Source organism: Sebastes umbrosus, chromosome 4 (genome assembly GCF_015220745.1).
Source record: "Sebastes umbrosus isolate fSebUmb1 chromosome 4, fSebUmb1.pri, whole genome shotgun sequence".
Lineage (NCBI taxonomy): Eukaryota > Metazoa > Chordata > Actinopteri > Perciformes > Sebastidae > Sebastes > Sebastes umbrosus.
Genome location: NC_051272.1, coordinates 4,988,834 through 5,015,822, shown reverse-complemented (window position 1 = coordinate 5,015,822; position 26,989 = coordinate 4,988,834). Strand labels below are relative to the sequence as shown.

Genomic DNA, 26,989 nt, shown 5'->3' with positions numbered 1-26,989 from the left:
TACTCCACTACATCTCAGGTTGTAGCGGGGTCAGTTTTAATGCTAGAGTGAAGATACTGACATCATATGAAACTAGAAAACCTGATGTCATACTAGCTCGTGAAGGAGGCTAAATAACGCCCCAAACTTACACTAAATTTTGGCGAAGAAAAACTTGCATGTCCATTTTCAAAGGGATCCCTTGACCTCTGACCTCAAGATATGTGAATGTAAATGGGTTCTATGGGTACCCACGAGTCTCCCCTTTACAGACATGCCCACTTTATGATAATCACATGCAGTTTGGAGCAAGTCCGCCCAAGATTGACAGCCCTACTTTTGATACTAAAAGCACATTTTGCTGGTAATACTTAAGTACTTTTACTCAAGTAGAATTTTGAACGCAGGACTTTTACTTAACAGAGTATTTTCAGAGTGTGGTATTATTACTTTTACTTAAGTAAAGGATCTGAGTACTTCTTCCACCCTGCAGAAAACCCACAGAAGCACTTGAAACAGTATAATAAGTATATTTAAGTATAATAGTTGGAAATTTAATATCTAAAGTTTAAGTTTTTTTTTAAATAAGGTGGAGTTTCACAAACGTTATTCCCTTAGCTTCCCTTAGCCAAAGTAACATAATGGTTAGATTTTGAAAGCTCTTCTCTCTCTCTCTCCTAAAAAGGCTTTTTTTAAATCATCTTGCTGAAAGACGTCAACAATAATGAAAGCCAACCTCAACATTTAAATCAAGAGTTTCATAATGGAGTTGTTGAAGAAGTGAAGCACTATAAATACTCTCTCAAAGAATGAGTTTTGATCCCCGGAGGACGCAGACACGTCAGTCTTGCTCTACTGTATTAATGGGACAGAGCTTTCAGGGGGGAGGGACCTCCTCTGACTCCCATTAAAGACAGTAGCTATAAAGGAGCTCAAGACTTAGATTGCAGCCGGCACACTGAGCACACAGACGGAGAGCAAGAGAGAGTGTGTGTGAAGAAAAACCAAGTAAATAGAAAACACACTTTAGGGTGTTAACAGTGTGAGCAGAGAGGCCGAGCCCAGAGCAGAGGAGACAGGAGCACAGGGAAGAAGGAGGAGGAGGGTGAGAAAGAGTCAAAGACAGACAGAAGGAAGAGGGAAAGCATCAGAGCGTGGAACAGGTTCTTTTCTGCAGTGCTCGGACTCAGCCTCACTCAGCAGACATGCCTAACTTTGCCGGCACCTGGAAGATGAAGAGGAGTGAGAATTTTGATGACCTTCTCAAAGCCCTGGGTAAGCCCTCTTTTCTCTTTTCTCCTCTCTCCTCTCTCTCCCTCCCCTCCATCCATAGCCAGCGCTACATCCCTGCATGAGGTTGACTATCCATCATGTCCATATAGAAAAAGGCTTTTCTTGTTCTTGGAGAATGTGCATGCCTGACTTCCAACAACATCGTATTGTTCAGAGAAGCTCCCTGGGAAAAGAACGCTGGGGAGATGCTGCTGAAGGGAAATCCCTCGGCTTCACAGGAGATATGAAACACTGGATGCTGAATTCCAGCCTAAACAGACGTGGTATTGTTACATGAAGAGAGGAGGGGTGGGGGGGCACACAACATTATTCATGTTAAGCATTTAAGTAGGGCATGCATTAGCAATGCCAGGGGAGGTCTCTGGAGCCCAGTGCTTTTCTCTTGTGTCCTATCTGTTTTCACCCTTCTTGGTCTTAACTGATGATTGTGATGGTTTAGATTTGGACCAGTTTAACTGGGTCATTCAATTGTGTTGCAGCGTTTCGTCACACCGGCCGGCCGGCTCTGCTGAAACAGACGGGACACATCAAAAGGCTGTGTGTCTTTAGAATAATGTAGAAATCTTTAGGGAGCGTGAGTACAAGGAGCTGCTTCAACAGCTCTCCAGGAACTATTATTGAAACTTTTTAGACATGAATGGTCCCTGTTTTAGCACAATCTGGGAAAGTTAAGTTGAAAAGTGGACAGTTTTGTGTCTTGTAAAGCTGAAACAATTGGCAGTTTAGTGGTTTGTGCATCGCTGCAGCACTTAACGGCAAGATTTCTTGAGTATCTGAGTGCATATTTAGCTCTGAACACCTCTGCTGGTCTGCTGTGGTTGCAATGTCTCTTTAAACACCCCTACCTGCTATAATACACTGTACCATTTAATACTTTAAGGGATATGTGCTTGTGATATTCTATATTTTCTTACTGGCAACAAATCCAACCATAAATGTATTTATTTACTAAAAAGGTATTGCCTTTGAGGCCACAGCCTGGTAAACTGCAGCTTAAATCAGATCTTAATTTTTGTCCAAAAACTATTAAAAACACATCAATGAGCCTCACTGTTGCACTGGGTGACACGTCTCTCCTTTACGATGAACCTGGGCACTGTAGTTTATTTCGAATCGATCCCAAATACACCGCCCTGCTGCTGTAAATACCAAATGTGTATTAATCCACAGCTGAAAATAGTCCACAAAAAATGCACTATCTACTCCTGTTTGAGTTATATTGTCTAAAAACTACAGTGCCCAGCTGTTTTAGGAAATTACTATATAATAAAAATAAAAAAATGAAAGTATGTATATGTTATGAAAGATTTACATCCTCAGAAGGAACGAATGGCCTCGGAGTACATAATAGTACAGACAGATAGGGAAGTTGGAAAGTATTGAGAGTAAGACAATGTCGATTGTCGATTTGTTGACGATATGAAAAATATAGATTAATGTCAGCCTCATCCTTTAATCCACAGTTTTCTTTAAGAACCTACAATTGTTTAGGAAGCTAGTGTAAAAAAGCAAAATCGTACCAAGTAAATTTGTCTAATAATTACTAGTCATATCTCATAACACTTAATATAAGACAATATAACGCTTAATATCACCCAACAAGCAACATTTCAGTGAGACTTGTTTTTAGACAATGCATCTTGAATATCTTGTTAAGTGAAAAAATACTAATTTTGAGCATTACAGGCTTATTACAACACACAACAATTCCTAATACTAGTGAAATATAGCTATATAATAAATAATAAAAAACAAAAATATATTTAAAAAAATATAAAAACAAAATTCAAAAAATTATATAAATATATATATTTATATATTATTTTTTGAATTTTGTTTTTATATTTTTTAAAATAAATAATAAAAAATATATATAGAAAAAAAATATAAAAACTAAATTCAAAAAATAATATATAAATACATATATTGTATTGGATCGGTGGATATATTTATATATTATTTTTAGAATTTTGTTTTTATATTTTTTTTAATATATTTATTTATTTTCTATATTGTATTTATGTTTATACATTATTTATTATATATATATTATTATATTATATACTGCATAATATATTTGAGCAGCAATATCTTTTAAGATCTCTTTTTAGTTTTAAAGTAAATATTACATACTAAATATTACATATTTATCAAGAAATCTTGCAAAGCGAAGTTTCACTTGTTCCAATGGCAGATTTTTTTTTACTTATCACAGGCAAAAACACCTTGTCTTCATTGTTTTTTTTAAACTTATTTTTAAAGAGGCCTTTTTCCAGTTTACTTCAATCAACTGAAAACTCTAAAATTGTTCAGTTTTGATTGTTTTTGGCTCACAAAAAAAGAAAAATCTTTTCAACACCACTTCCCATGTTTGATGCAACGGTCAATGAGGCGACCGTCCCTAGCACCTCATCCATTCATGAACACATTAAAACCGCATCTGCTGGAGCAGATCACTCGTTCGCTCTTACATAAGGTCTCGGTCATCGGGGAGCAGCGATGGGCAACTATACTGTGGTTTCCAGAGCTGCATGCTGGAGCCGCCACTTTCCATCAACATCCTCATAATTATCTGTTGACTCTGAGGTTTCCCTATAAGTAGGAGGGGATTGTTACTGTATCCAGGGTGCAGATAGCAGAGTGAACACGCTGAGTGAACAGAGCTGTACGACTTGATCAGACTCACAGTTTGCTAATTGAGAGCAGGCATGTGTGTCTGCATTTGATCAAAGAGTATAGAAATAGTGCACACTTCATGTACAATTTTACTACTGAGACAAAATGTGGATTTCTTTTAAAGTCTTTCCTGAGTTAATGGGGACTTTGGTCAAGAAATGCAGAAGCAATAAAAACAGCAGAAGTCTGAATTTGAGAATTGGGATCACAGCATATGAAGAACGTATATCGCCAAGAAGTGAAAGTCAATCGTTCGTTCCATTGCAACATCGCCATTTTGGACTGAAAGCGACTACCGGATGCCAGTAAAACATCAGTCTAAAAAGTGTCGTACATAAGTAAAACAAAATTATTTCTATTCTATTGTCATATTCTACCAAAATTTCCTGTGTTAAACAATAAAATATTATAAATATAATAAGCGTTTTCATTCCAAAATGGCAAAGAAAACAACGGAGTTTCGTCTCTTTGCTTCTATACTCTTTGACTGTATTGTATGTAAAGATGGACGACATGACAGCTCCCCAAAAGTGAAGCTAAAACATCTGGATCGCCCCCTGGTGGCTGGCCGCAGCATAGGTCACAAATCCCGCCCCCCTTTATTTTAGCTCATCTTACATGAGCCAAACTAAAAAGTCAAAGTACACGTCAAATACATTTTAGGTAGTTCTTATCACACTGATATATGTTCAAATGTTATTTTTTCTTTGGTTTTAATTAGTTATTTGATGCAATAAAAAGGGGGTGAGACGTCATGATTGACAGCTGTGAGTCTCTCTCACTAAGAAGCTGTGGCCGTGCTCGGCCTGCGAATGGTTTGGGTGACCTCGATACCGCGGCTCCAACGCCCGATCACTACTGCGCAGACTCTGGCTCCAAATGACGTCAAAATTTCAAGATGACAGCTCCCGTTTCCAGGATATTTTGGCTTCACTTTTGAACAGCGGGAGACGCGTCGTCCATCTTTATATATACAGTCTATGATTGGGATCAGTAAAAACCTTAGCATCCAGTTAGTTAGTGTTTTACTTCTTATGTTTCTGTACAAGCATGTACTCTTTACTATTGGCTGCTTGTAATAACTAAAGCTTATTGTCCTTTTGCCATTTCTTTGGACACACATGGCACATAAAACCCTCTAATATTTAAAATGTAAGCAGATGACATTTTGAGAACACAGGATAGACTGCTTGGCTCACTGATGCTTATACATATTTAATGCTATAAAAACACATGGCGTGATCCCTCAGATCGTGGGTGGGGTCGAGTGTAAGCTGTCAAATTAATATGTTTTTATGCCTGGTTGTAGACAAAAAAAACACCACGGTGGTTTTGGCTTTGCAGAATTAAATACTTGATGTTGTTTGTGAAGATATTAGCTTTCAATGTATTCGGTTATTTCCAATGGTAGGAGAGACCGTTAAAATAAAAGATGCAGGACTTTGGCAGGACATAAAGCCAGATGGTCTTGCAGAGTGATGCCAAAGTGTTGCCACACGCGGGATCGCCAATCGTACAGCCACCAGACAAAAAGACGAGCCAGCCTTGACCTGCTCCGATATCCTCAAGAGGTCACTTTTTTCTTCTGGAAATGGTTTAATAATCCCTCACACAGACTCCAGTAACCAAATTCCACAGATTTCTCTCAGTTTTGAGAAATAGTTGAGGTTTCTGTCACAGAGCATTTTATTGTGCGGTTTTTAACTCTATCTACATTTCTTGTCATTCTGTGTAAAAGAATTTAAGCTTGGAGATGTTTCTGTTCACCATACTACACAGAAATACAAGAAGACATGCAGCCAGCATGTGTCTCTATATTTAAGGACTAGAGTCTGATAGAAGCTGGCATGAGGGCCTGGAGAGGTCTAAATCTGGGTGGGGTCGAGGGTAGAAAGGAAGAACAGAAAGACAATAGAACATACTGGAAGATGTGTCGGTGAAGATTTTAGCACCGATGGAACAACATCTCTCTCTTTCTTATTTTTGTGATGATTTGTGTCTCACTTTCTTTATCAGACACAAATGTAGCTTACATTTGATTTTGCTGTAACAAAAAAAAATATTCCCACGACTGAGATGAACCTACATTTTCTCTTTCATTTTCTCAACATTTCAGTACCTCAGCAGCGTTTCCTTACTTTCTCCTGCATCTGTCTCTCGTGATTAAAGTTATGGGGTATTAAGCAACCTATGACTCTTGTTCAGTGGTGGAAGAAATACTCTTATTTTAGTATGGATGAGCATATTTCAGTAAAAGTAGCAATACTACATTGTAGAAATACTCTGTTACGAGTAAAAGTCCTGCATTTAAAATCGTACTCAAGTAAATGTACAAAAGTATTAGTATCAAAATATACTTGAAATAGCAAAAGTTTATGCAGAATAATTATATTACTTATTAGAATTATTGATGCATTAATAAGTGGTTTCACACGGGACATGAACAGCAGTCTCCTGGATCAACGTCTTCTCATACAACACTTCATTACGGAAAAGATATTCCTCCTTTTTCGTACGTTTTTCTACGAATGTTGAGCAACAAAAAAATGGCAACAAAACTACTTAGTTAGGTCTTGGTTAGGATTAGCAACAAAACTACTTAGGTTTAGGAAAAGATCGACTTGGTTAGTATTAGCAACAAAACTACTTAGTTAGTTTTAGGAAAAGATTGTGGTTTGGCTTAAAATAACTCTGGAAGTACGTAAGTTACAAATAAATCAATGTTGAGGGTTTCACATGGGACACAAACACCGGTCTCCTGGGCAAAACTCTGGTATTTCTTTACCCAACCATCCACCCCGACCTCCTCCCTACGTGGCATTCGGCGCTATTTATACTTCCTGGTTCACAGTTATGTGAATTACACACAATATTGATTTTGTAGGATATACACAACTTACATTGCATTACTTTTCGTAGGTATAGCTACTAACAGTGTACCAGACCATCCTGCCTGGTTGAAAGTCCAGTGTTTTTCGACCCATCCACCCCGACCTCCACCCTGTGCGGACACTCATTACAAACTTGTTTGTCATACGTCAAAAACAAACGTAACAAAATACGTTTCCCCTCGAAACGTAATTCACAATGCAGTTTCGTTGTTTGGGAACATAATTATTAGTAGACAGGGCTGAATTAAGTACAATAACAATAATGTCTGCTTGGCTCGTTTTCAACTACAAACTAGATTTAAAAATGTGCAAAGCGCCACAAAAGTCAGCATTTTGTAATTAGTGAGTCATCCCTAAAACATTCCCAAAGATATTTTATAGTCATTATGAGGCAGTGAAACATCCCACTATTTTCCCCTTAACTCAATTAATCTTGTTAAAATGGTGACACTGACCCCTGTTTTCTCCCTCCTGTTGTTCTGGCCTGGGGTTGCTCCTGGTTTAGGAGTGAACACCATGCTGAGGAAGGTGGCCGTGGCGGCGGCCTCGAACCCCCACGTGGAGATCCGTCAGGACGGCGAGAAGTTCTACATCAAAACATCCACCACTGTGCGCACCACCGAGATCAACTTCCAGGTCGGTGAAGAGTATGACGAGGAGACTGTGGACGGACGGAAGTGCAAGGTAGAACTTCAAATGAATGTTGATGAAATCACATATTTGAACACACTTGTGTGTTGTGTAAATCATCACAGAAAACATCAAACATCATAATTTGTTGCACTGTAATAAAGTTTACTGTAAGAGGTGATTATTTTGCGCTGAAAATAAAGTCAGCACTTCATTACTTCACAAATATAATTTATAGACAGGAAGGGAGAGACAAAGAGTTATGACATTCAAAAGTCAAAAAAAGTCTCCATCCAGAATCAAACTAGGGATACTGTGATTATACAGTATGTGTCTTGAAACTTTGAGTTTCAAGATGCTTCTATTTGATTTTGATATTGTACAGAAATGGATGGAAACCAACGGCTGCCTGGAATACATCCAAGTTTCTAAAACACATTGTTTGCAAAATTGTTACTTGGCTGATGCTACATACAGTACACATATAAGGGATTTGCAGTAAATGGGTTTAAATCATGCAAAAACACTATTAAGATCCTCAAATGTTATTGAATTTTTATCTTAAAGCTTCAGTAGGCAGTATATTTTTGGCATCATTTGGCAAAGATTCCATAATAACCTTTCAGCATATTGTAATTCAAGTGTTCTGAGAGATAACTAGACTTCTGCTCCTCCTCATGGCTCTGTTTTCAGGCTTTAAAAAATCTAGCCTGTGGCGGGAGACTTTGACCAATCACAGGTCATTTCAGAGAGAGAGAGCATTCCTATTGGCTGTGCTCCGGTCATGTGACCAGAACTTGGCGTTCCTTCACCAGATTTCACAATGGCGGCGGCGTCGCAAACTTTCTCATTTTAAAGCTAAACCGTGCACTACAAGATGATTCTGAGAATATTTGAGGCGAGAAATAGGCATTAACGTAACAGAATACTGATTCATATTTGATCAGCTCTGCCTAGTTTGACCGTTTGGTCGGAGTCGGCGAGTGATTGACAGCCGGCTCTCATAGACGGCAGACCTCAGATCAGCTCTTACTGCTTGTTTTCCTCCGGTCTGTGAAATCTTGCAGATGCAAGGAACACCGGAGGACACAGAGGCACATGATTTTTTTCAGGTTACCTGTCTCATGTACTACTGTCACGATATAGCAACCGTTTATAAAAAAATACTTTTTGTTAATCATATTTGCTCCAATCTTGCCTACTTCAGCTTTAACTTAAGTGAACAATTTCACCCCAGCAAATGATGCACTTCCTGTTTTCACTTCTCTCGCGCTCATTTCACTTTTCTAAACATTCAACACCGTCCTTTTGTCTTTGTTCAAATGTACATTTCTGTGAAATATTTCAACCACTGCAAACGGCCGATGTCACAGTCCTTAGCGTGTTAGCGTATACTTTCATCAATGAAATTGTGGGGACTCACCTCCCATGTGGGGACGAGGATCGGTGCATCCCCTAGATTGGGGTAAAGGATGTAAAGTACTTATGGTTAAATTTAGGAGAGGCTTCCAAGAAATTGATGTATGTCAATAGAATGCTAACAACCCAATGTGTGTGTGGACGAGTACAGAGAAGGTTTGAATCAGTCAAGATTCCCTGCAGCACTGATATTCCTCATGAAATATAAACACAATGGTACATGCTTGGGCATACATTGAATAGTTTTCTTTCCAAGAGCCATACGTTTGTTTCACCTTAACATTTAGATGATGTTAAAGTGATTGAACAGCGCTTTAATACTAACACCATTTGGTATTCTCTGAGTGTTTGTGTGCATTAAAGGTCTTCAAAGCTGTCTCCGTGCTATTGTTGAAGAGTGTCGAATGAAAAATTAATACCTCCTCCTTGCAGTTGCATCCATTGGTATCGTCCTCACGTCGGCGCAGCTGGATTACAGGCAGCTCGAGTTGAGTTTCTCTCTGAACCTCTTCAGGCCCCCCGAGGGCGATTTCTCACTTCCTGATAGACAGTCAGAGCACCTACACAGGTTTGGAAAGTAGGTTGAGTGAGACATTTATACTTTAAATTTTAAACATTTTCAGGAACATCAAAGTCTTCTAAATTCTTGGAGCTCATTACAAAGTCTAAAATAATTGTAAAACAACAATTAAGTAATCACAAAAGTAACGTATAAGGTAGGATTTTAAAAATAGGGACAACTACTCAAGCTCTGACATAAAGGCTGTGTTTAGTTACATGTAATAAGAGCAAACTGGTTTCTTAAGAGACATCTGATATGATCTCAACACAGACATTTACGTCATCTGTGTAATAAATATGTAGGTTGTATAATTAGATAAAGGTGGACGAGGCAGCTCGATTGTTGTGCCTGATAGTGTGTAAACATATTAAGATAAAGCTGACATCCAGTAGTTTTAATTTCTGTCAAAGCATAAAAGTCTTTTCTACAAGAATTTTCTTTCTTACTTCATAAAATTAATTAATTTCTATGTTGGCCACATCTTGATGTTACCATATAATGTGACATATTCTAAGTAAATCTAAGTCTTGGAGGAAGAAATAACAATCATTATTTTTTACGAAGCAGAGAAGTTGTTTTATGTTTCATCTTCATATAAAAATATCGAACTCAAACTTTTAAAGCTTTTGCATGATGTGATGTATGTAGTAGTCAATTCACTCAATGATCTCATTGCACCTACACAATGAGGAAGTCAGTGTGCTCTCAGGCGAAAACGCGATGCCACTGAGTCACTTTAGGTAACAAGATATTTTTCTTTAATGGTCCAGAGGTTGACATCTGTTTATCGCCCTCTCCTGCTTAGCAACCGGCGTCTGAGCTGGAGAGAAAAAGAGTCTTGTTTGGTATCAGTGGGGACACACGGTGGGTAAACAACGTTAACATGTAATCCAGTATTTATCCTCTCACACAAATGGGACAAAACATGAACGGCCACAATGCATAATATCGCCGTCCGCACCGCACTGACCGCAAGAAGCATGAAACAGGTTTTAGAATTTATCATATAATCATTACTGATTATTATCATTATTTTATTTTACGTTTATTTAACCAGATAGGTCAATTGAGAACCAATTCTCATTTACAATGACGACCTGGCCAAGAGGCAGCGACCGAAGGCAAGATTCTCCAAGAGGGAGAAAATCCTTACGATCTTTTTTAATAATAGCTGTAGAAAATGTTGGTACCAATCTCCCATTTTGGGGAGACGTATGGTGTTTTGAGGAGGCAGTATGATGTGGAATTGAGGGAGGAACTGGTCTAACCTGACTGACGTAAGGCAACTTTTTTGCTTGCGCAATTTTGGAAAACAAACATGTCTTTTTTCTTTGTGGAAATCCTGTAGCTGGTTGGGATTTGAACCAGGACAGTCTCTCAAATTAGCATGCCAGCCTAACATCCATAGGTGCATATAACAATCCAATAGAGAAATAGAAGTTGGAAATAAGTGAGTGCTGCAATATGCTCATCCATCTGTATGAACATAGATTTCATGAAGAAACAGGCTGCAGTGGCTGTTGCAGTGCAGCAGAGATTTGCATAACACATGCAGGATGGGGAGTTGTCACAGTACAACTTGTCAAGTTTCTTTAACCGCAGGATGAATTTGTTGTTTTTTTTGGATGATTCTTGAAAACAACACTTTCTAAGGCAAAAAGCAATCCTTAGCCTTGAGCATGTCCTCAAACAACCCAAAATCACTGCAAAGCACGTAATAAACCCGCCTGTCCACCAGAGGATAGCGTGTCAGCGTCACGTTTTGCCTCGCAGAGGTGTGAATATTACACACGTCTATGAAGGTGCAGTGCCAGCAGGAGGCAACAAAACCACTTTTTTTAGGTTTAGGAAAAACGTCATGGTTGGGCTTAAAATAAGTACGTAACTAAGTACAACATGTACGGAAACAACGTAACATAAGTACAGAAAACACAAACGTCACTAACGTAGTTACAAAACAGCGGCCTCATGGTTGAAAGTCCTGTGTTTGTTGGACCCATCCACCTCCCCTCCCGCCTGCCATAAGCAGTCTTTCTCGCTTTTTATTCTACATCAATAACTGAGCGCAGCGTATTTACACGGATGCATTTACACAGACTACATGGCGTACAAATGACACGCCTAAAGCAAGACCTGCATCCTTATCACAAGCGTTTTGCCATTATGGTGTCATTCACACGCCATTTTGTGCGACTGGGCTGCCTTAATGGTCATATCAGCATTGATGTTAATCTCTACTTTTGTACAGTTTTATTCAAAAATCGTATATATCCATTCAGGAAAAATAGTGTGAAAATAAACATATATTTATATTTCTCTTAATGGGATCTTAAAATTTCACATGCAATAAAGATTTTACTCATAGAAAAAAAATAACCCTTTAAAACTGGACGACTAAAGCATTTTTAGAAAACTTATTTCAGGTGAGTATGATCTGATATTTGAAGGGTCCACCCCCAAATGTATTGATTATATATTGTAAATGTAATATACATTGACATATGTAATTAAAGGGCTTGAATTGAAGGTAAACAAATTATCATTTAGTGTAATTCTGACCATGATATCTGAAGTAGCTTTGTGACAAAAACAAAACAAAACAATAAACCCCGTCATGATGGCTAGATATGACCACCTTTCAACTGGATGGTTGGCTCCCTGCTGAAGTGTCCTAGAGCAAGGCACTGCATCTCTAGTTGCAGGGTAGCTGATGTGACCACACAAACACTTGAACAAAAAGAACGTGATTCAAGACTTCTCTTCCAAAAAGGCTGAAGAGTTTCTAGACTATAATGTAAAACAGAAAATTCACCATCACGAAGAATTCTTTGGCAACAGAGAGCAGTGATATTCATACTTGTGGAGAGGAAATATTCACATGGAAAGGGGAAAAATGTGCAATTGCGTGCATGCACTACATCAAGTCAACAGAATTCAGCCAAAAGCCTGAGAAATTGGAGATATGTGTTTTTCTGGAAACCACAATGCCCTTCTGGGTATGTGCGGTACAGAATTCATTAAATTGCACACAAATCACATAATGTTTGTACAATTTACAAAACAGCATTCAACAGCTAAAGTCTGCAGTATAGATTCTTGTTTTTTACCTTTTATTGGATGGAACTACGTGTTGCAGTCAGGGAGAGCAGACATGACCTATTTCTGGTCCCAGGAGACAGCGTGGCTCCTTCTGTCTGTGCCCTGGGGCATGCTGGGTACTGGGCATGGCTAGACGGCTCTCAGTGAGGCTTTTCACCACATGACGCCTCAAGTCGACTTGTCATCACACATTTGCCACATCCACTTGTTCGGGTTTGAGCATCAGCATCACAGACAGTGTTCTGTCTCGGTACTGCAGCACACCGGAGTGAGATAAATAAAAAAAGAATATGAGGTTAAAGTGGCTTATTGCATCCATATCAGGTGGGTATTTATTCATCTTCAATTTCAGGACAGTATGTAATCTGTATCCACTGTATCACACCTGTAACCTATCTCCTAATTAATACACATTTGTCTTTACAGAACATCCAAAATTGCAGAAATAAATGAAGGATTATTTAAGCAAGTAGCTCTTGACATCTTAAATGGTGATCAATGTTGTGTTTAAAACTTGTTTCCGCTTTCCCAAGTGACCAAAAACATAATTTATTGAAGGTTTTAGGAAAGTTCTGGGATGGAAAACCAAAACAATGAGCTGAAAGAAGCTAAAACGCTTAAAGGGATAGTTCAGGTGTTTTTAAGTGGGGTTGTATGAGGTATTTATCCATAGTAGGTGTATTACCTACAGTAGATGACAGTTAGCGCAACCCTAGTTTGGAGAAACAGACAGGAGTACCGACGCCGGAGCAAAGCAATACAGTACTGTGGATGGGGACGGCAGAAAAATGTATTTTAGCCACCTAAAAGAAAGGCCCACCTGAAAAAAAATTAGATCTGTTTAAGTGTTCGCTATATTTAGAATATTTTTCGACGGTGAACTGAACTGAAAGTGAAATGTATCTATACCGTTTTTGTCATCTAAGCCTGCTGGCTTTGGAGAGAGCGTAGATAAGTTTCACTTTCAGTTCTGTTCCCCGTCGGAAAGGAGAAGGAAAGGGCCGTCTGACGGCAAGATAAAGCACTGAAAATATTCTGAATATAGCGCACACTTAAACAGATATAGATTTGTTTTAGGTGAGCCATTCTTTTAGGTGGCTTTAAAATATGTTTTTCTCATGTCTCCGTCCACAGCTGTGTATTGCTTTGCTCCGGCGTCGGTGCTCCTGTCTGTTTCTCCAAGCTGGCGACACGCCGACCGTTATCTACTGTACACCTACTATGGATAAGTACATCATACAACCCCACTTCAATACACCCAAACTATCCCTTTAATAGTGATGAGAGCAACTCCCAGACCAGACAACGCCGTGGTAGCAACCTGTCAATCACAAGGTAGCCACGCCCTAAAGCATCCCCTGCTTTATGGTCTATTTGACTCTAATTGGAAGACTTGAGATTGAGACCATAAACTCATGTTTTCAATGTTTACTGAGGTAATAAATCAAGTGAGAAGTAGGCTCATTTTCTCATAGACTTCTATACAATCAGACTTCTTTTCGCAACCAGAGGAGTCGTCCCCTGCTGGCTGTTAGAAAGAATGCAAGTTTAAGGCACTTCAACATTGGAGTAATCTCTCAGACCTACGAGCGACCCCTCTCACATGGCACATTGCGTCATTTGAGGAAATATTTGCATAAAAAATATTGATTAGTGGAGCTTTAAAATTAGGAGACTTTGTTGAACAAGCTAGATTCCCTCCACGGTTCATCTGATGTGGATGTTAACACCCTTATATTACATCTGATATCCAGAGCTTTATCGTCACAGTCATGGTTTCATTTCAAATCCAATGTGCTGGAGTATAGAGCCAACACAATAAGAAAAATATTTTGTTGGGCTGTACTGTATATTTTGCCTATTTTTTTTTTTTTACCAAGAAGAAAATCAAGGAGTTGTCTCTCAGCAACAAGCACATTGTGCTCTTGTGTGGAAATCATATGCAAGAGTGAAGCCTAACCTGCAGGAGGCAGCGCCCACTGACACTGGCACATGTGCCTGGAGGGGCGAGAGAGGGGAGGTGTGGGGTGTTGGCAGAGTCTCAGATGGGGCGGCTGGCGGGAGAGCCCTAAGTGGGTTTTGGCTGAGGCCGGCCGCCCTGTGGTTAAAGGGATTACACGTTGATCTTTGCCTGGCGAAGAGCAGAGGGCTGATTAACACCACCCCAAGGTTAAAAAGCTCCGGCTAATCTGCATGAGCGCGGTGGGATCAGACGGCCTCCAGGAGGAGACGGTGATAAGAGACTTCCTGCCAGTCTCAGAGACAACAGAGAAACAGACACCAGACGGGCGTTGGTGCACAGTTGGAAGCCATAAAGAGGCGATTATGTACCTGCTCTGATGGATAGAGGTGTTTAGGCGAAGACAAGCATGAGTTTTTGCTGCTATGTGCAGCTGAGGTTGAGAAATAATACAGCAGAGTGGCTGCTACCCAGTCTCCTACAAATTGCGTTTCCATACAACTAAACATTGGCTGCTGTGGTGCAGCAACATTTTCATCTGAACTCATAAGCTTAATTTCCCAGCGTACAACACAGCAAGTCACTTCCGGGCAGAAAAACTTAGACAAATGGAGTCTTTAACCGAGCTGGTTGCTATAGAGACAGTCACCTGCCACGGGGCTGCATGGAGAGACAAAGGGAGCGGAGATGATGTGTGAATAAGGATCAGAAACAAAGCCTGTCGATTTAAATATTTGACTTAATAAACAGATCCACTTAAGAGTGTCATCACATACTGACACGGAGGGTAGAGGTTTGGGGCTAAATGGATAAAAGTGGGACTGTATTTCTGTAACGGTGTGGCTGAGACTCGAGCGTGATTTCTTTGCTCTTGACAGTGTGTCATTTAGCATGGAGAGGCAGGAACGAGGCCTGCGGCGAATGACAGGCAAATCCAAAATGTGGTGAAAGAGAGGAGAGACTGATTCCTTTGGACTGATTCTGATATACACTGACGGTAAAATATTGGGTTTTGGATTTCCAGCCCAATTTGTAGAATCTGTGTCTCATTACTCTCAAGGCTGAAAAATGATTTGTCATTCAGTCTGCTCCTCCGGTTGATTTGTAATTACTTTTCAAGATTAAAAAGCAATTTAACAGACACAATACATCGTCTGTGACGTCACCCATTGTTCCCTGTTAGGACATATTTAGAGTTATAATCCAGGTTGATTTGGTTGCACCTGTGGTTGCTGGCAAGTGTGTTCCAGAGTTGTGTTTAAAACGATCGTTGATGTATTAAGACAGGCTCTTCTCATTCACTGTTCGTACTTATAGCTACGAAAAGTAATGCACTATAAATCAAATATAACCCATGTAATCATGAGCCAGGGCTGCCTCTAAGGAAGTCAGCTGACGTAGTATAAAGAGTGATAAATTCTGCGTAGGGAGGAGGTCGGGGTGGATGTGGGCTAACCAAGTAGTTTTGTTGCCTGAACAGGTTCTGCTTGCACAGTCGCACTGATCGCTCGTGTTGCTGGACAGTTGTAGGAGAATGCATGAAAAATAACTTTTCGTAAGATATCATACAAACCGTTGTATGAGGATTCGTTGATTAAGGGACATGGATTCGGCTTCGCCACTCAGCCTTGCTGCTTGTTTGTGGCCATTTGTGGAACTGCAATGAAAAGAAAATACAAATAAAGCCAGAGAATCAAAATAAATGCAAAGTAGAGGAGTCTGGGTAAAGCCACCGTGGAACAAGACTGCAACAACCACCAACTGTGATAGGCTGACACATCTGTCAGTGAAGCAAATATGCCCAAGTAAGTCCCATTAAGGCTTTTCTTTAAGGGTGAAATAAAAAACAAAATACCAAGACACATATCACAAGAAGTGCATTGTCTAATTTAGATCATAGCTTTTTATGGAAACCAATCATTCCATAAGTTGGGACTTTTTGAAAGGAGTTCTGTCGAGTTAGATTGTTTGTGTTAACTCAGTGTTAATTAGGGAAAGTGCACCTTTAGCACTTCTGCATGTCTTCACCACTAAGATGTGATATTTGTCACTTGATAAAATATGAGTTGATTTGATAAAGAGCAGCTCTGCTTCACATTTTTGTCCTAAGTGTAAGCTACTGAGTGGGAAAAGTGATGACCAAACACTGACTTGAGAGAGATAATGTGATCAAACTGTGGGAAGAGATCCAAGAGGGAGTGAACGTGTTATTTCAGACTCTGAAAGAAATGTTGTAAAATCCAACATAAAAACTTTAAACCAAGCGGGAAATGAGATGTTCTCCTTCTTTGTGTCTGATTTTGTAAAGTCTGTGAGCGACCGAACCAAAGCCAAAGGCAGCAGATGTTGTGATAAGTAAAAAAAGCTACAGAAAAAAACAGGACATGGGAAAAAAAAACAAATGCAGGATGAATTTGTCTTGGTCTCAAATGTGTGTGCACGAGCTCTGGTGTGTTATTTGGAAGCGAACGACGATGTGTGAGAATTTGTCTGTGACTTAATGTGCAACAGAGAGAATGAGAGAAAATCCATCCGAGTCAGAGGCTGAGACTGATGCTAACGTTAAAAAGGAGCCGTAGCTAATCGACTCTCTGGGTTCTGGCTTTATTCGAAAAAAAAAAAAGAGAAATCAGAGGGAAAGCTGCAGAAAAGCTGTAGAAAAGCCCCGCTGTTGTTCAGCTTGGCAAAGCCAGCGGACGGCAGCCCGCAGGGATCCGTGATGGCTTTCCTTACCTTTGATATGGTGATTAACATTTGCCTCTGAGAAACTGAGGCTGCTGCTCCGTCCAACACTGAGCAGTGGTGCTTTATAAAATACTCAAATTATACAAATTGTCAAACAAATTGTCTGTGAGCAACACGACGAAAGAAAATGCTGGAAAAATGATGGGTTGTCATTATACAGTAGGCCTGTCCAGATTTTAAATTAGTTGGATGTTTACTTGAGTTGGATTGAAGCAACGGCAGCTTTGATCAGATCCAGGCTTTTGGAGTGGGATCACTAGCTAAGTTAAGATGCTATGTTGAAAGGGGAAATGCAGCTGGCTTTATTGAGAGGAAAAACTAATTTCAGCAGTGTGGGAAAATATAATCAGAGACGGACAGCAACGAGAAGCCAACACTGAAGAGAAAATGTAAATAGTAAACTAATCTCTTTGAATTAAAGGCTTAATTGGGAAACTTGACTCTAAAATAGCCGTTAAAGTAGCCTAATAGTTTGATGTTTTGGGAAAAACAGTCCCATATAAAATTACGTTCCCCATACAACTAGGGATGCATCGATACCACTTTTTGCCAAAAGACCCTCGTCAACAGCCTGCTGGAGGGTGTGAGCGACACACGGCAGGCTGGGGAGTACCGCATACGAGGCGGTGCGCCGCAACCGGCTCTAGGTCGGCTTGGAAAGACTCGGGGCGAAGGTGCTTCCCGGGGCCGTGGCCAAAATGTCACCTTGGCGGACTGTCCTTAGTGCGCCCAAACCGCGTCGTGCCCCCAGGACGGGGCTTGGCCCACGTTTGGGAAATACACTTAGCCGAGAGTTAGATGAAAAGATTGATACCACTCTCATGTAAGTCCGTTAAATATGAAGCTGAAGGTTTCCCCGTTTCCGGTCTTTGTGCTAAGCTAAGTTAACCGTTCTCCTGGCTACAGCTTCATATTTAATGACTAGACATGAGAGTGGTATCAATCTTTTCATCTAACTTTTAGCAAGAAGATAAGTGTATTTCCCAAAAATTTCCAATTATTCCTTTAAATATGAAGCTGAAGGTGGTTAGCCTAGCTTAGCATAAATACTGGAAACAGAGGGAAACAGCTAGCATGGCTCTGTCCAACGGTAACAAAATCTGAACACCTCTAAAGCTCATTATGCCTAATTAATTAGTTTTAACACTTTGTACTGAATAAACAAACAATATATAACATTTCTGGTCTTCTGATTTTAATGTATAAATATTAGAGTGGTATCAATCCCCTCATCTTACTCTCAGGAAGAAAGAGAATAAACGTATTTCCTAAAATTGTCACACTGTTCCTCTAACAGAGCAGCTGTTGTGTCAGTAGACAGTTGAGGTAATGAAATACGAGTGCAGTTAATGGACCCAAAGCTGACCAAAATGATAAATCCTGTCCATTAACACAAATTAGCGCCACAGGGTCACCTTGGTCCTGCTCTGATAGGCAATTTGAGTCAGTTACTTCAAGAGAAATTAGTCCAGAAGTCAAAGTCTGACTAATCCTGTTGAAGTCATTTGAAATATTATTGAAATGAATTAGCAGATGGAGACCCCGACCGACCAAAGGGCTAAGAGGATTTTCATTTATTTGTTAAACTCAGTCTGCTAAAGACTCAGCCCACTGATTTATAATATTACATTGCTTTGTTCATTGAGGGCTGGCCATGGATGAATTAGCACGGGACATATGTCATTTTAAAGTAGGCTGTGAAATATAGGGATACAAGTTTGTGTACATTACACACATATATGATTGTTGAACATGCCACTCCAAAACCATGAGCTGCTATACCGGCCTCCACACATCACACACCAGATTTTAGATCCTGGCTGCAGGGATTAGTTCCCATTCAGCAACAAGAGTGAGGGTGACCACTGATGTTGGGTGATAAAGATCTGGCCCAGTCCATCCTAAAGGTGTTGGTGTAAGGGCTCTGTGCAGACCAGTCAAGTTCTTCCACACCAAACCGGGGAAACCATTTCTTTATGGACTCTGCACAGACACATCGTCATGTTGAAACAGGAATTGGCCTTCCCAAACTGTTACTACAAAGCTGGAAGCACCCGTATGTCTAAAATATCACTGGACGTACTCTTCATTGGAACTAAGGGAGCGCAAATATGAAAAACAGCCCCAGAACAAAAGTGCACAAAAAGTATGGGGACAGAGTGATATAAACGTGGACCCTTAAAGGACCAGTCTGTAGGATTTAGTGGCATCTAGTGGTGAGGTTGCAGATTGATGCACCACTATGTTTACCAGCTAGTCGCTAACTGTGTTTGTCTGCTGTTTGGTGCTGAGCAGGTAAAGTGTACAGTGGGTTTTCAGGGGACTCCCTAAAAACTTTGTATTTCATCCGTGGGTGGGCAGTGGGGCAGAGTGCTGTGTGCCTGATGTGCCCTATCGTCAGCTCGCATTGGGTTGTCTCGTCACTTTTTGGATAAGCTGGCAAAACCGTAGCCTAAAAAGTTGTTTATTAACCTAATCTTTGCCTTAATCCAAAGATTAAACCTAAATGAGACCTCAGGCCTAATTTTAACCTCAAACAGAGATGTAAATAAAGAAGAAAGGCACCCAGGAATAGATCTATAAAACATTAATCCAGAGAGCAAAGAACGTTACTGTCCGGTCACACTGATTTTACTTGATTCTCTCTCTCTCACCCGACCACCCACAAACACATACATACTCAACTCTCATACACTCACTCGCCGATGGTAAATTCATTATAATGTTAGCATGACTGGAAAGTGCTTTTTTTTAGCTTGAAACGACCGTCTGCTGTGGCTGAAATCGAAGCTATGAGAATGAATCCAAACAGGGAAGTCGCAATGAAAAAATAAAATAAAAACAATGAGCTGATATTGACTATAAAGTTCTGTAAAGATTCTGTGGGTTCATTACTTTAAGTGACCCCTTTGATATTTCATCATCATAAAAATGTCAATTATAGCTGCTTTAACTTCTCACCTTGATGCAGAGATGTAGAAATGTACTCTGTGATATCACTGTTGAGTGCAACAGAGCACATTTCTCACCACACCCAACCACACCGATCAGTGATGCTGGCATAAAGCCTGGCACTAAGTGACCCTTTAAATATACGCCTTGCTAATGTGTTTTACCTTCACTGACACCATCACACTGACCTCCCCACCTTGCTGTCTCCTCCCTGCAGAGCCTCGCCACCTGGGAGTCGGAGAACAAGATGTACTGCAAGCAGACTCTGATAGATGGTGACGGCCCCAAAACCTACTGGACCCGAGAGCTGAACGGAGATGAGCTCATACTGGTGAGCGCACGACAATGACTCACTGAAAGCCTCTTAATAGATTACTACTTAGAAAAGAGAAAAAAAAACCTCTTTCTTTACAAAGACAAACGCTCTGATGTTCACGTGATTAATGAACTTCTATTTCAGGCTGAGGAGCAACAGAAAGATACAAAACTCTAAGTACAGAGAGAGTACGATCTGAAGGAGTAGCTAATCTGTATGGTTTGTCTGTTGCGCGGCTTGTTCTCATGGAGATTCGGAAGACATCAGGTGCATTAAGATGGGATTTTTCGAGCAGCTACTCGAGAAATGGTTAATGAAATGAGGCAGGGAGTGTATGAAGTCACCCTGGAGATTCATCCGTAAAGGAAATGAGAGAGGCCGTTTCCCAAGGAGCCGAGCTTTCATCCACCCCGCGGAGAGATGTTGAAAGGAGAACAAGAGGAGCTGCTACGCTGACATCGCAGTAATACCCCCTGTATTTAGCCAGATTAATATGGGCAGAAGTCAATGGGTCTAAAAGCCCCTCGAACGATGTGCAGGGGAGCCATCCAAGACCAATGGACCGGACGAACAGTTCTCAGGGACTCGACAGCTTTCCTCTCTCAAAGCTCAACGCTCCCACGCTCTGCTTTGTTGTTCCTCGAGTACTTGTGAGATGAATGTCCAAAAGGCAAAAGCTTGAACCAACAATATAGAAGGTTAAGATGCTGAAGAAGTAATCACAGGATGTTTGCGTAGCTTGTGCTTGTGAGTAGAAGCACATCTTCAATGCTTAAATAGCATCTCTAGAAGCTCCTCGTTGTTCAGAGGAAGCCAGAACATATTAAATCTTTTCTAATGTTTGGATGATAAAAGCAGAATGTGTTGCAGCGCCTGCCACTCTGGTGACATTTTGGCCCGGCAGCCCTGGGAGCTGAAGCATTCACGCTCTAACGGAGATTGATCTGGGCAGAGCAGCGACAGCATCTTCTCACCTCCGTCTCTCCCTTCTGTCACACCGTCATACAACCCGCAGATAAAACCAGGTTCACAGTGCAGCTTGTAGAGTCCCAATTTTTTTTCTAATCAGTATTAACAGCGAAAAAGCCATCATGTGGTCGAGTTTACGGATAAGATGGTATGACACGCAGCTTGTATTTGTTGCCATGACAACACTAGAATCATTCACCTGAGACAGCTGGCCTAGTTTTGGCGCCACATTAGCTTGACAGTGTCTGTGTGAGTGTGAAGGGTATTAAGCAACAACTGTAGAAAGAAAGTGAAATGACCACTTTGATCATCGGTGAAGTGAAAGTGAAAATTCCAACCCTGTCTCCTAGAAACAACGTTAATATTTCACTTAATTGATTTCCCAATTAAGTTGTGGTGGCAGACGTATTGTATATAATTGCTGCCTGGGTTATGTTCAGGGGCAGCGTTTGCATCCAAACTTCCATCTGTGGATCGTTTTGATATGTCAACCGAACCATACTTAACTAGCTTTGTTTGAGGGCGTGCCAAACTAGCCGTTATACGAATGTGTTACATGGTGACATCACCATGTTACGGAAGAAAAGGCGAGACTTCAAGCGAGGCGTTTCAGGCAGTTCAGGAGCAGTGTTTCTGTGGGGGAGAGTAACTCCCTTTGGCGTGGACTTTGGGCTTTGTAACTTAGACATTTTACATGCACAAAAAACTATATGACGCACTAAAGGAATGGGAAAAATCACAAAAGCACTATCGGTCCCCTTTAACAAATACGTTGTGTGCTGCCAGTGTCTAAACACAAAAAATGTTTAACAATGCTGTAATTGATATGATGACATTGGTTATTTTGGCAGAAAACAAATGAAATATGTTGTCAGTGAACATTTTACTGACACGTTTGGTATCAACATTTTTGCGATTGTCAGATACGATAATTAACAACATTTTCTCATTATGTGATTAGAAAACGTAATCCAGCCGGCATTACATTTTCTTCAAAACGTATTTGCTGTTGCAAATTACTTGTATATAAACCTAATTTCTAGGAGACAGCAAAGAAGATACTACTGGTAGACCTATCTAATAAACACACATTAAAGGTGCAGTGTGTAGGATTTGGCGGCATCTAGCCATGAGGTTGCAGATTACAACTAACTAAAACTTCTCCCATGTGCCAAGCGTGTAGGAGAACTACGGTGGCTGCCGCAAAAACATGAAAATGTGAATGTCTCTCTCTAGAGCCAGTGTTTGGTTTGTCCGTTCTGGGCTACTGTAGAAACATGGAGGCCGGCTTCATGAAGCCCACTTCCTATGTAGATATAAACGGCTCATTGTAAGCGAACAAAAACACAACGATTCTTATCATCAGGTGATTATACACTAATGAAATATACTTATTAATATTAAATTCCATTTCTGCCAATAGATCCTTCAAAATGTTACACACCAATCATTTAAATATGAAAAGAATGCCTCCAAAAGCAGAATATATAAATAAAATTATAGACAAATAAAGCATGGCATACTGGAGAGTAAGCTGTACAACTTATTTGATTTTGATCAAACAATTTTTTTTTTGAAGCCCAAAATAGTCTGCACCTTGCTATGAGTGCTTTCTTAAATTTAGAACAGGACTTTACATATCAGATAATACGTAACAGGAAATGTACTCAGCTTTGGTCCAGGCCAGTATTTAGTCGTTTCTCTCTGCAGCAGCAGCAGAGTTGTTTCTAAACTGCGACACATGCTATTTTTGTCAATATTTGACTGCGATTGGAACAATTATATATCTACATGTGTAAATATGAAATCTCATTAACTATCCTGCTAGATGTTCAAATGAACCAATCAACCAAATATCTTGACACCAGTTAGGAAATGACATCATAGCTAAAACACCTGCTCATAAACTGTCATGCCTATTAGAGTAAAAAACAAATGCAAAAGATATTTTTGTGGCGCTGATTGAATAAATTATGCATCATTAAAATCCTGGAAGGTTTGAAGCCTCTCTCTATAGAAAAAGAGACATGAGCCATCTTTGCTCTCAGACAATCGCTTTCTTTCGGGACAAGCAACTGAAAAAAACAAAACAAACATTGTCTGAATCTGAATCATATCTATCTGTTTACCGAAGAAGGCCTCCAGACACAGAGACAACCCAACAATTGTAGAGCTTCAGCTCGAGACTCAAAGGAGGACCAGCGATCATAAAGCAATGGTCTGATTGTCTGTGGCAGTTCACACTGTAAAGTGGGCCACATTTCCATATGATTTGCATGATCCGTTTAATTGGTTTAGTCTGAAAAACACTTAAAGGGCAAAGTCGTGTGGATTTTCTCCGGCTACATCAGCCTGAAATAAAATATAAAAAATGACGGCACATCAGAGGGTTGGACTCCAGTAATCACTTCACGCTTGTGCATTCACGGGACACGTGAATCAGTTATTAAGTAGTTTCTTTTGGTTTCATCATCAACAGTTTGCAATATGACCTAGATTGATAGTCGTCATTTTGACTGTGATGTTGTGACGCATACGTCATTGGTTAATAGGATTTCCTTGACATTTTGAGATTCGTCATACTCCAAACAATATGGTAATACAATATGGTAATACTGTCATCACCCGACAATCTTTAAAAAAGTTGTGTTCTTTCATTACAAACTTAAATGCAAAGACTTTATAAAGGGGAATAAAAAAGACGAGAGTCGAGACTTGTAAGATCCAGCGTGCTTGAAACAAACTAGTTCGTACAACGTGTTGTTCAGGCCATGTCTAAAGCATAGACTGTATATAAGAAGTGGACGTAGTCACCGTAATGTCACCCGTTTGTGGGCAGTTGTTTTGAATCCTGAAGTTCAGCATTTTTGCCGTCGCATTCTTGTTTTTTTGGAGCCAGAAGTAACAACAGAGGGTGGAGCTAAGCACAACCGAATGCTGAATAAGACATTTTTAGGCGACCAAAATGTTACAATTAAAGGTGTTATTGATAACATTTTTATGTAGACAAATATTTTTTAAAAAGAATAATGCATCCACAGAGCCTTTAGAAAGGTGCTGAATAAAAGTATGTTTTTTCCAAAAAAAAAAAATCCTATGATTGTGACTTAAACATTTAAAAAAATTTGGCGGGTCCAAAATGAATGTTTTGTTTATCTCTGTGAAAGACATCTGAGGCTTGGTTTCCACTTCTAATAAGGCTTTTGAGCCAAAAGTATGTATAACGACGTTGGCATCACGTAGCGCGCCGCACCCACACACAAAGAAAGACTACAGCCAACTACCACGTACGTTCTGCGCCTGCGTGAGAGGAAATAACTCTCCGCACCAGCGAGTGGCGGTAGTCTGTATTCGTCATACAAAAAGTGGAACCGGAAGACCGAGGCCTGTGGATATACAAGCCGTTGTTACGATACATACATATCTGTGTATTGGAATATAGGGGAATACAGCAAAAGACACTCGTAGACGGCCTGAAATTGGCCGACCGGCTGACCACCCAACAAGTACATGAAGCATATTGAGGCCTTGAGGTTCACTGTCACACATGTTTGTTTCAGTAAAACAGCAAACTGCTTTAAAAATTAAAGCTAATTAAACATTTTCTGTTGGCTGACTTTGAGGACTACTCACTATCATGTGTCTAAAACAATCATCCTTTTGTTTCCTCCAGACTTTTGGGGCAGACGACGTAGTGTGCACACGGATTTACGTCCGGGAATGAGGCTCTGCAACCTTCATCAGGACAAGACAGAAACCCAGTTGGACCACGACAACACCTCGTTTAAACCCAACAACACTCTGTCATGCTAACACGCTATAGCGCAGTATCCCGTGTAATCTCTCAGCATCAGTCTGCATAGTCTCCATAAACAATAGCAATGTCTCTGTAATCTGGTTCTTCGTAGTGAGTGTTGTGTGTCTGCAGTCTACAGTAGCTGGATATCTCAAGTGTCCATATCTGCAACCCTGGTGTCAGCTGTGTACGTAGGATTTAGTCATCAGTTGCACTGATTAAGTATTCATGTTCAATGACAGGAAACAATAAAAAGATGGAACAAACAGCAGCAGAGCCTCTTTCTTGATAAGTGCATTTCTATTAAAGGTATGGAGTTATCTTGTGAACAGACATGTTTACATTCAGTGTTTCCCAGCAACCATCATATCCTCATAAAACATGTGCAAAGACACTTTTTTTGAATATCTTGGAATCTGCGTTACTTACATCAGCTTGCAGTCTTCTTCTTTGCCTCCTTTTGTCGGTACATCACCAGATTTCTTGACGCATTACTGCCACCAACCGTCAGCCGGTGGAATACTGGGCTTGCATGCATCGCTCCATGGAACCACTACAAACTCCACAGAGCATCTTTAAATGAAATAAGCATGGAGGTTAAAATTTCATTCTTTATTTTGGAAATAGAAGTTGACAAAACATTGTCACCTCAAGGTCCATTTAGTAGCTGCTCTGGAGCTTTTGATCAAATCACATTGTCTTCATCAGCAGTCACATCCTGTGCAGCAATAATGCGATATGGCACTGAAGTACCTCGCTAAATCACAGCTGGGTGTGGTCACAAGTACGACAGAGCACATCTTACCACTCCCACCTGTGATGTTGGGTAGTTGAAAGGCCGTTGCAGCTATTCTTTCCCTCCTTCCGAAATCTTAAAGTGCTGAGAAAAAATGGACAACGGAGCAAACTCCATCTGCTAATAAGAAATCTTGTGATATGATTGAAACCTCCAGAGCAGCTACAACATTTTTTTTTTACTGCGAAATTAATTTTGCACGTCAATATATATTTTCGAACTGTTGTTTTTGTGGTGAATACTTTCGCACAGAACGCAAATATTACAAAAAAGCAACTTTTTTTTCATAACAAGGTTGATTTCCCAAAGACAGGCTTCTGTCTTACAGGTTTCTGTCTTTGGGAACAAAAGTGTTCTCAGTTATAGATCAGGCTGTAAGCAGTTACAATAGTAAAACGGTGAAAAACAATCATTTTGAAACCTTTATACAAACACTGTAACAAGCTCTATGAACTGGAATCAAACAAAACAACTGGTGCATGTTTGAAGTAACCTGCCAGAACTCCCAGCTTCTGATGAACTCAGTCACACTTCTTATAAATCCTAAACTGCGCCTTTAAAAAGAGCCTTGGCCTTTAAAACCCCACATCCCATCATGCTCCAGCCTCCCACTCCCTGCTGCCTTTCGTCACTCGCTCTGATTCCTCCCCAGACACTCCCGAGAGACACGTCTTTGTGTCTGATACAGTTCTGAGGCAACACGATTAAAGACAGAGTGTGGCGGCGAGATTAGACCAGACAGACTGGAGCAAATACAGTCAAAAGCTTCCAAGCAGCGCCCTGTCGCTTCGGCGTGACGAATGCCACGTTTGCACATTTACACGAGTCGACTATTCAAGGAGGCAGGCAACATTAAGAGCTTTCATTCTTCGCAGTAGGTTTTAAATTCAAAGGAGCACGAGGAGA

At 40.3% G+C, this 26,989-nt stretch overlaps 1 protein-coding gene and 1 long non-coding RNA gene across 2 annotated transcripts in view; one reads left to right on the top strand and one right to left on the bottom strand.

Moving 5' to 3' along the window:
• The first annotated feature begins 910 nt into the window (after positions 1–910).
• Positions 911–25,558, top strand: crabp1a (cellular retinoic acid binding protein 1a). The gene is made up of 4 exons (XM_037768773.1): positions 911–1,254; positions 7,345–7,523; positions 20,424–20,537; positions 25,165–25,558. The coding sequence occupies exons 1-4, from the start codon at positions 1,185–1,187 to the stop codon at positions 25,213–25,215; spliced, it is 414 nt and encodes a 137-aa protein (XP_037624701.1). The 5' UTR covers positions 911–1,184; the 3' UTR covers positions 25,216–25,558.
• The window catches only part of LOC119487707, a 31,638-nt gene continuing 13,923 nt past the window's right edge, over positions 9,275–26,989 (bottom strand). Inside the window, exons 2-5 of the long non-coding RNA XR_005206766.1 lie at positions 25,717–25,860; positions 16,083–16,166; positions 12,558–12,802; positions 9,275–9,448 (exon numbers count right to left, since the gene is read on the bottom strand). This is a non-coding gene — a long non-coding RNA (uncharacterized LOC119487707). The remainder of the gene's footprint in view (positions 9,449–12,557; positions 12,803–16,082; positions 16,167–25,716; positions 25,861–26,989) is intronic.

Excerpts from the sequence above, each read along its gene's own strand:
- crabp1a (XM_037768773.1), top strand. The coding sequence starts at position 1,185 with ATGCCTAACTTTGCCGGCACCTGGAAGATGAAGAGGAGTGAGAATTTT. Across the intron at positions 1,255-7,344 it reads TGACCTTCTCAAAGCCCTGG|GAGTGAACACCATGCTGAGG; the intron begins GTAAGCCCTCTT and ends CTCCTGGTTTAG. Across the intron at positions 7,524-20,423 it reads TGGACGGACGGAAGTGCAAG|AGCCTCGCCACCTGGGAGTC; the intron begins GTAGAACTTCAA and ends TCCTCCCTGCAG.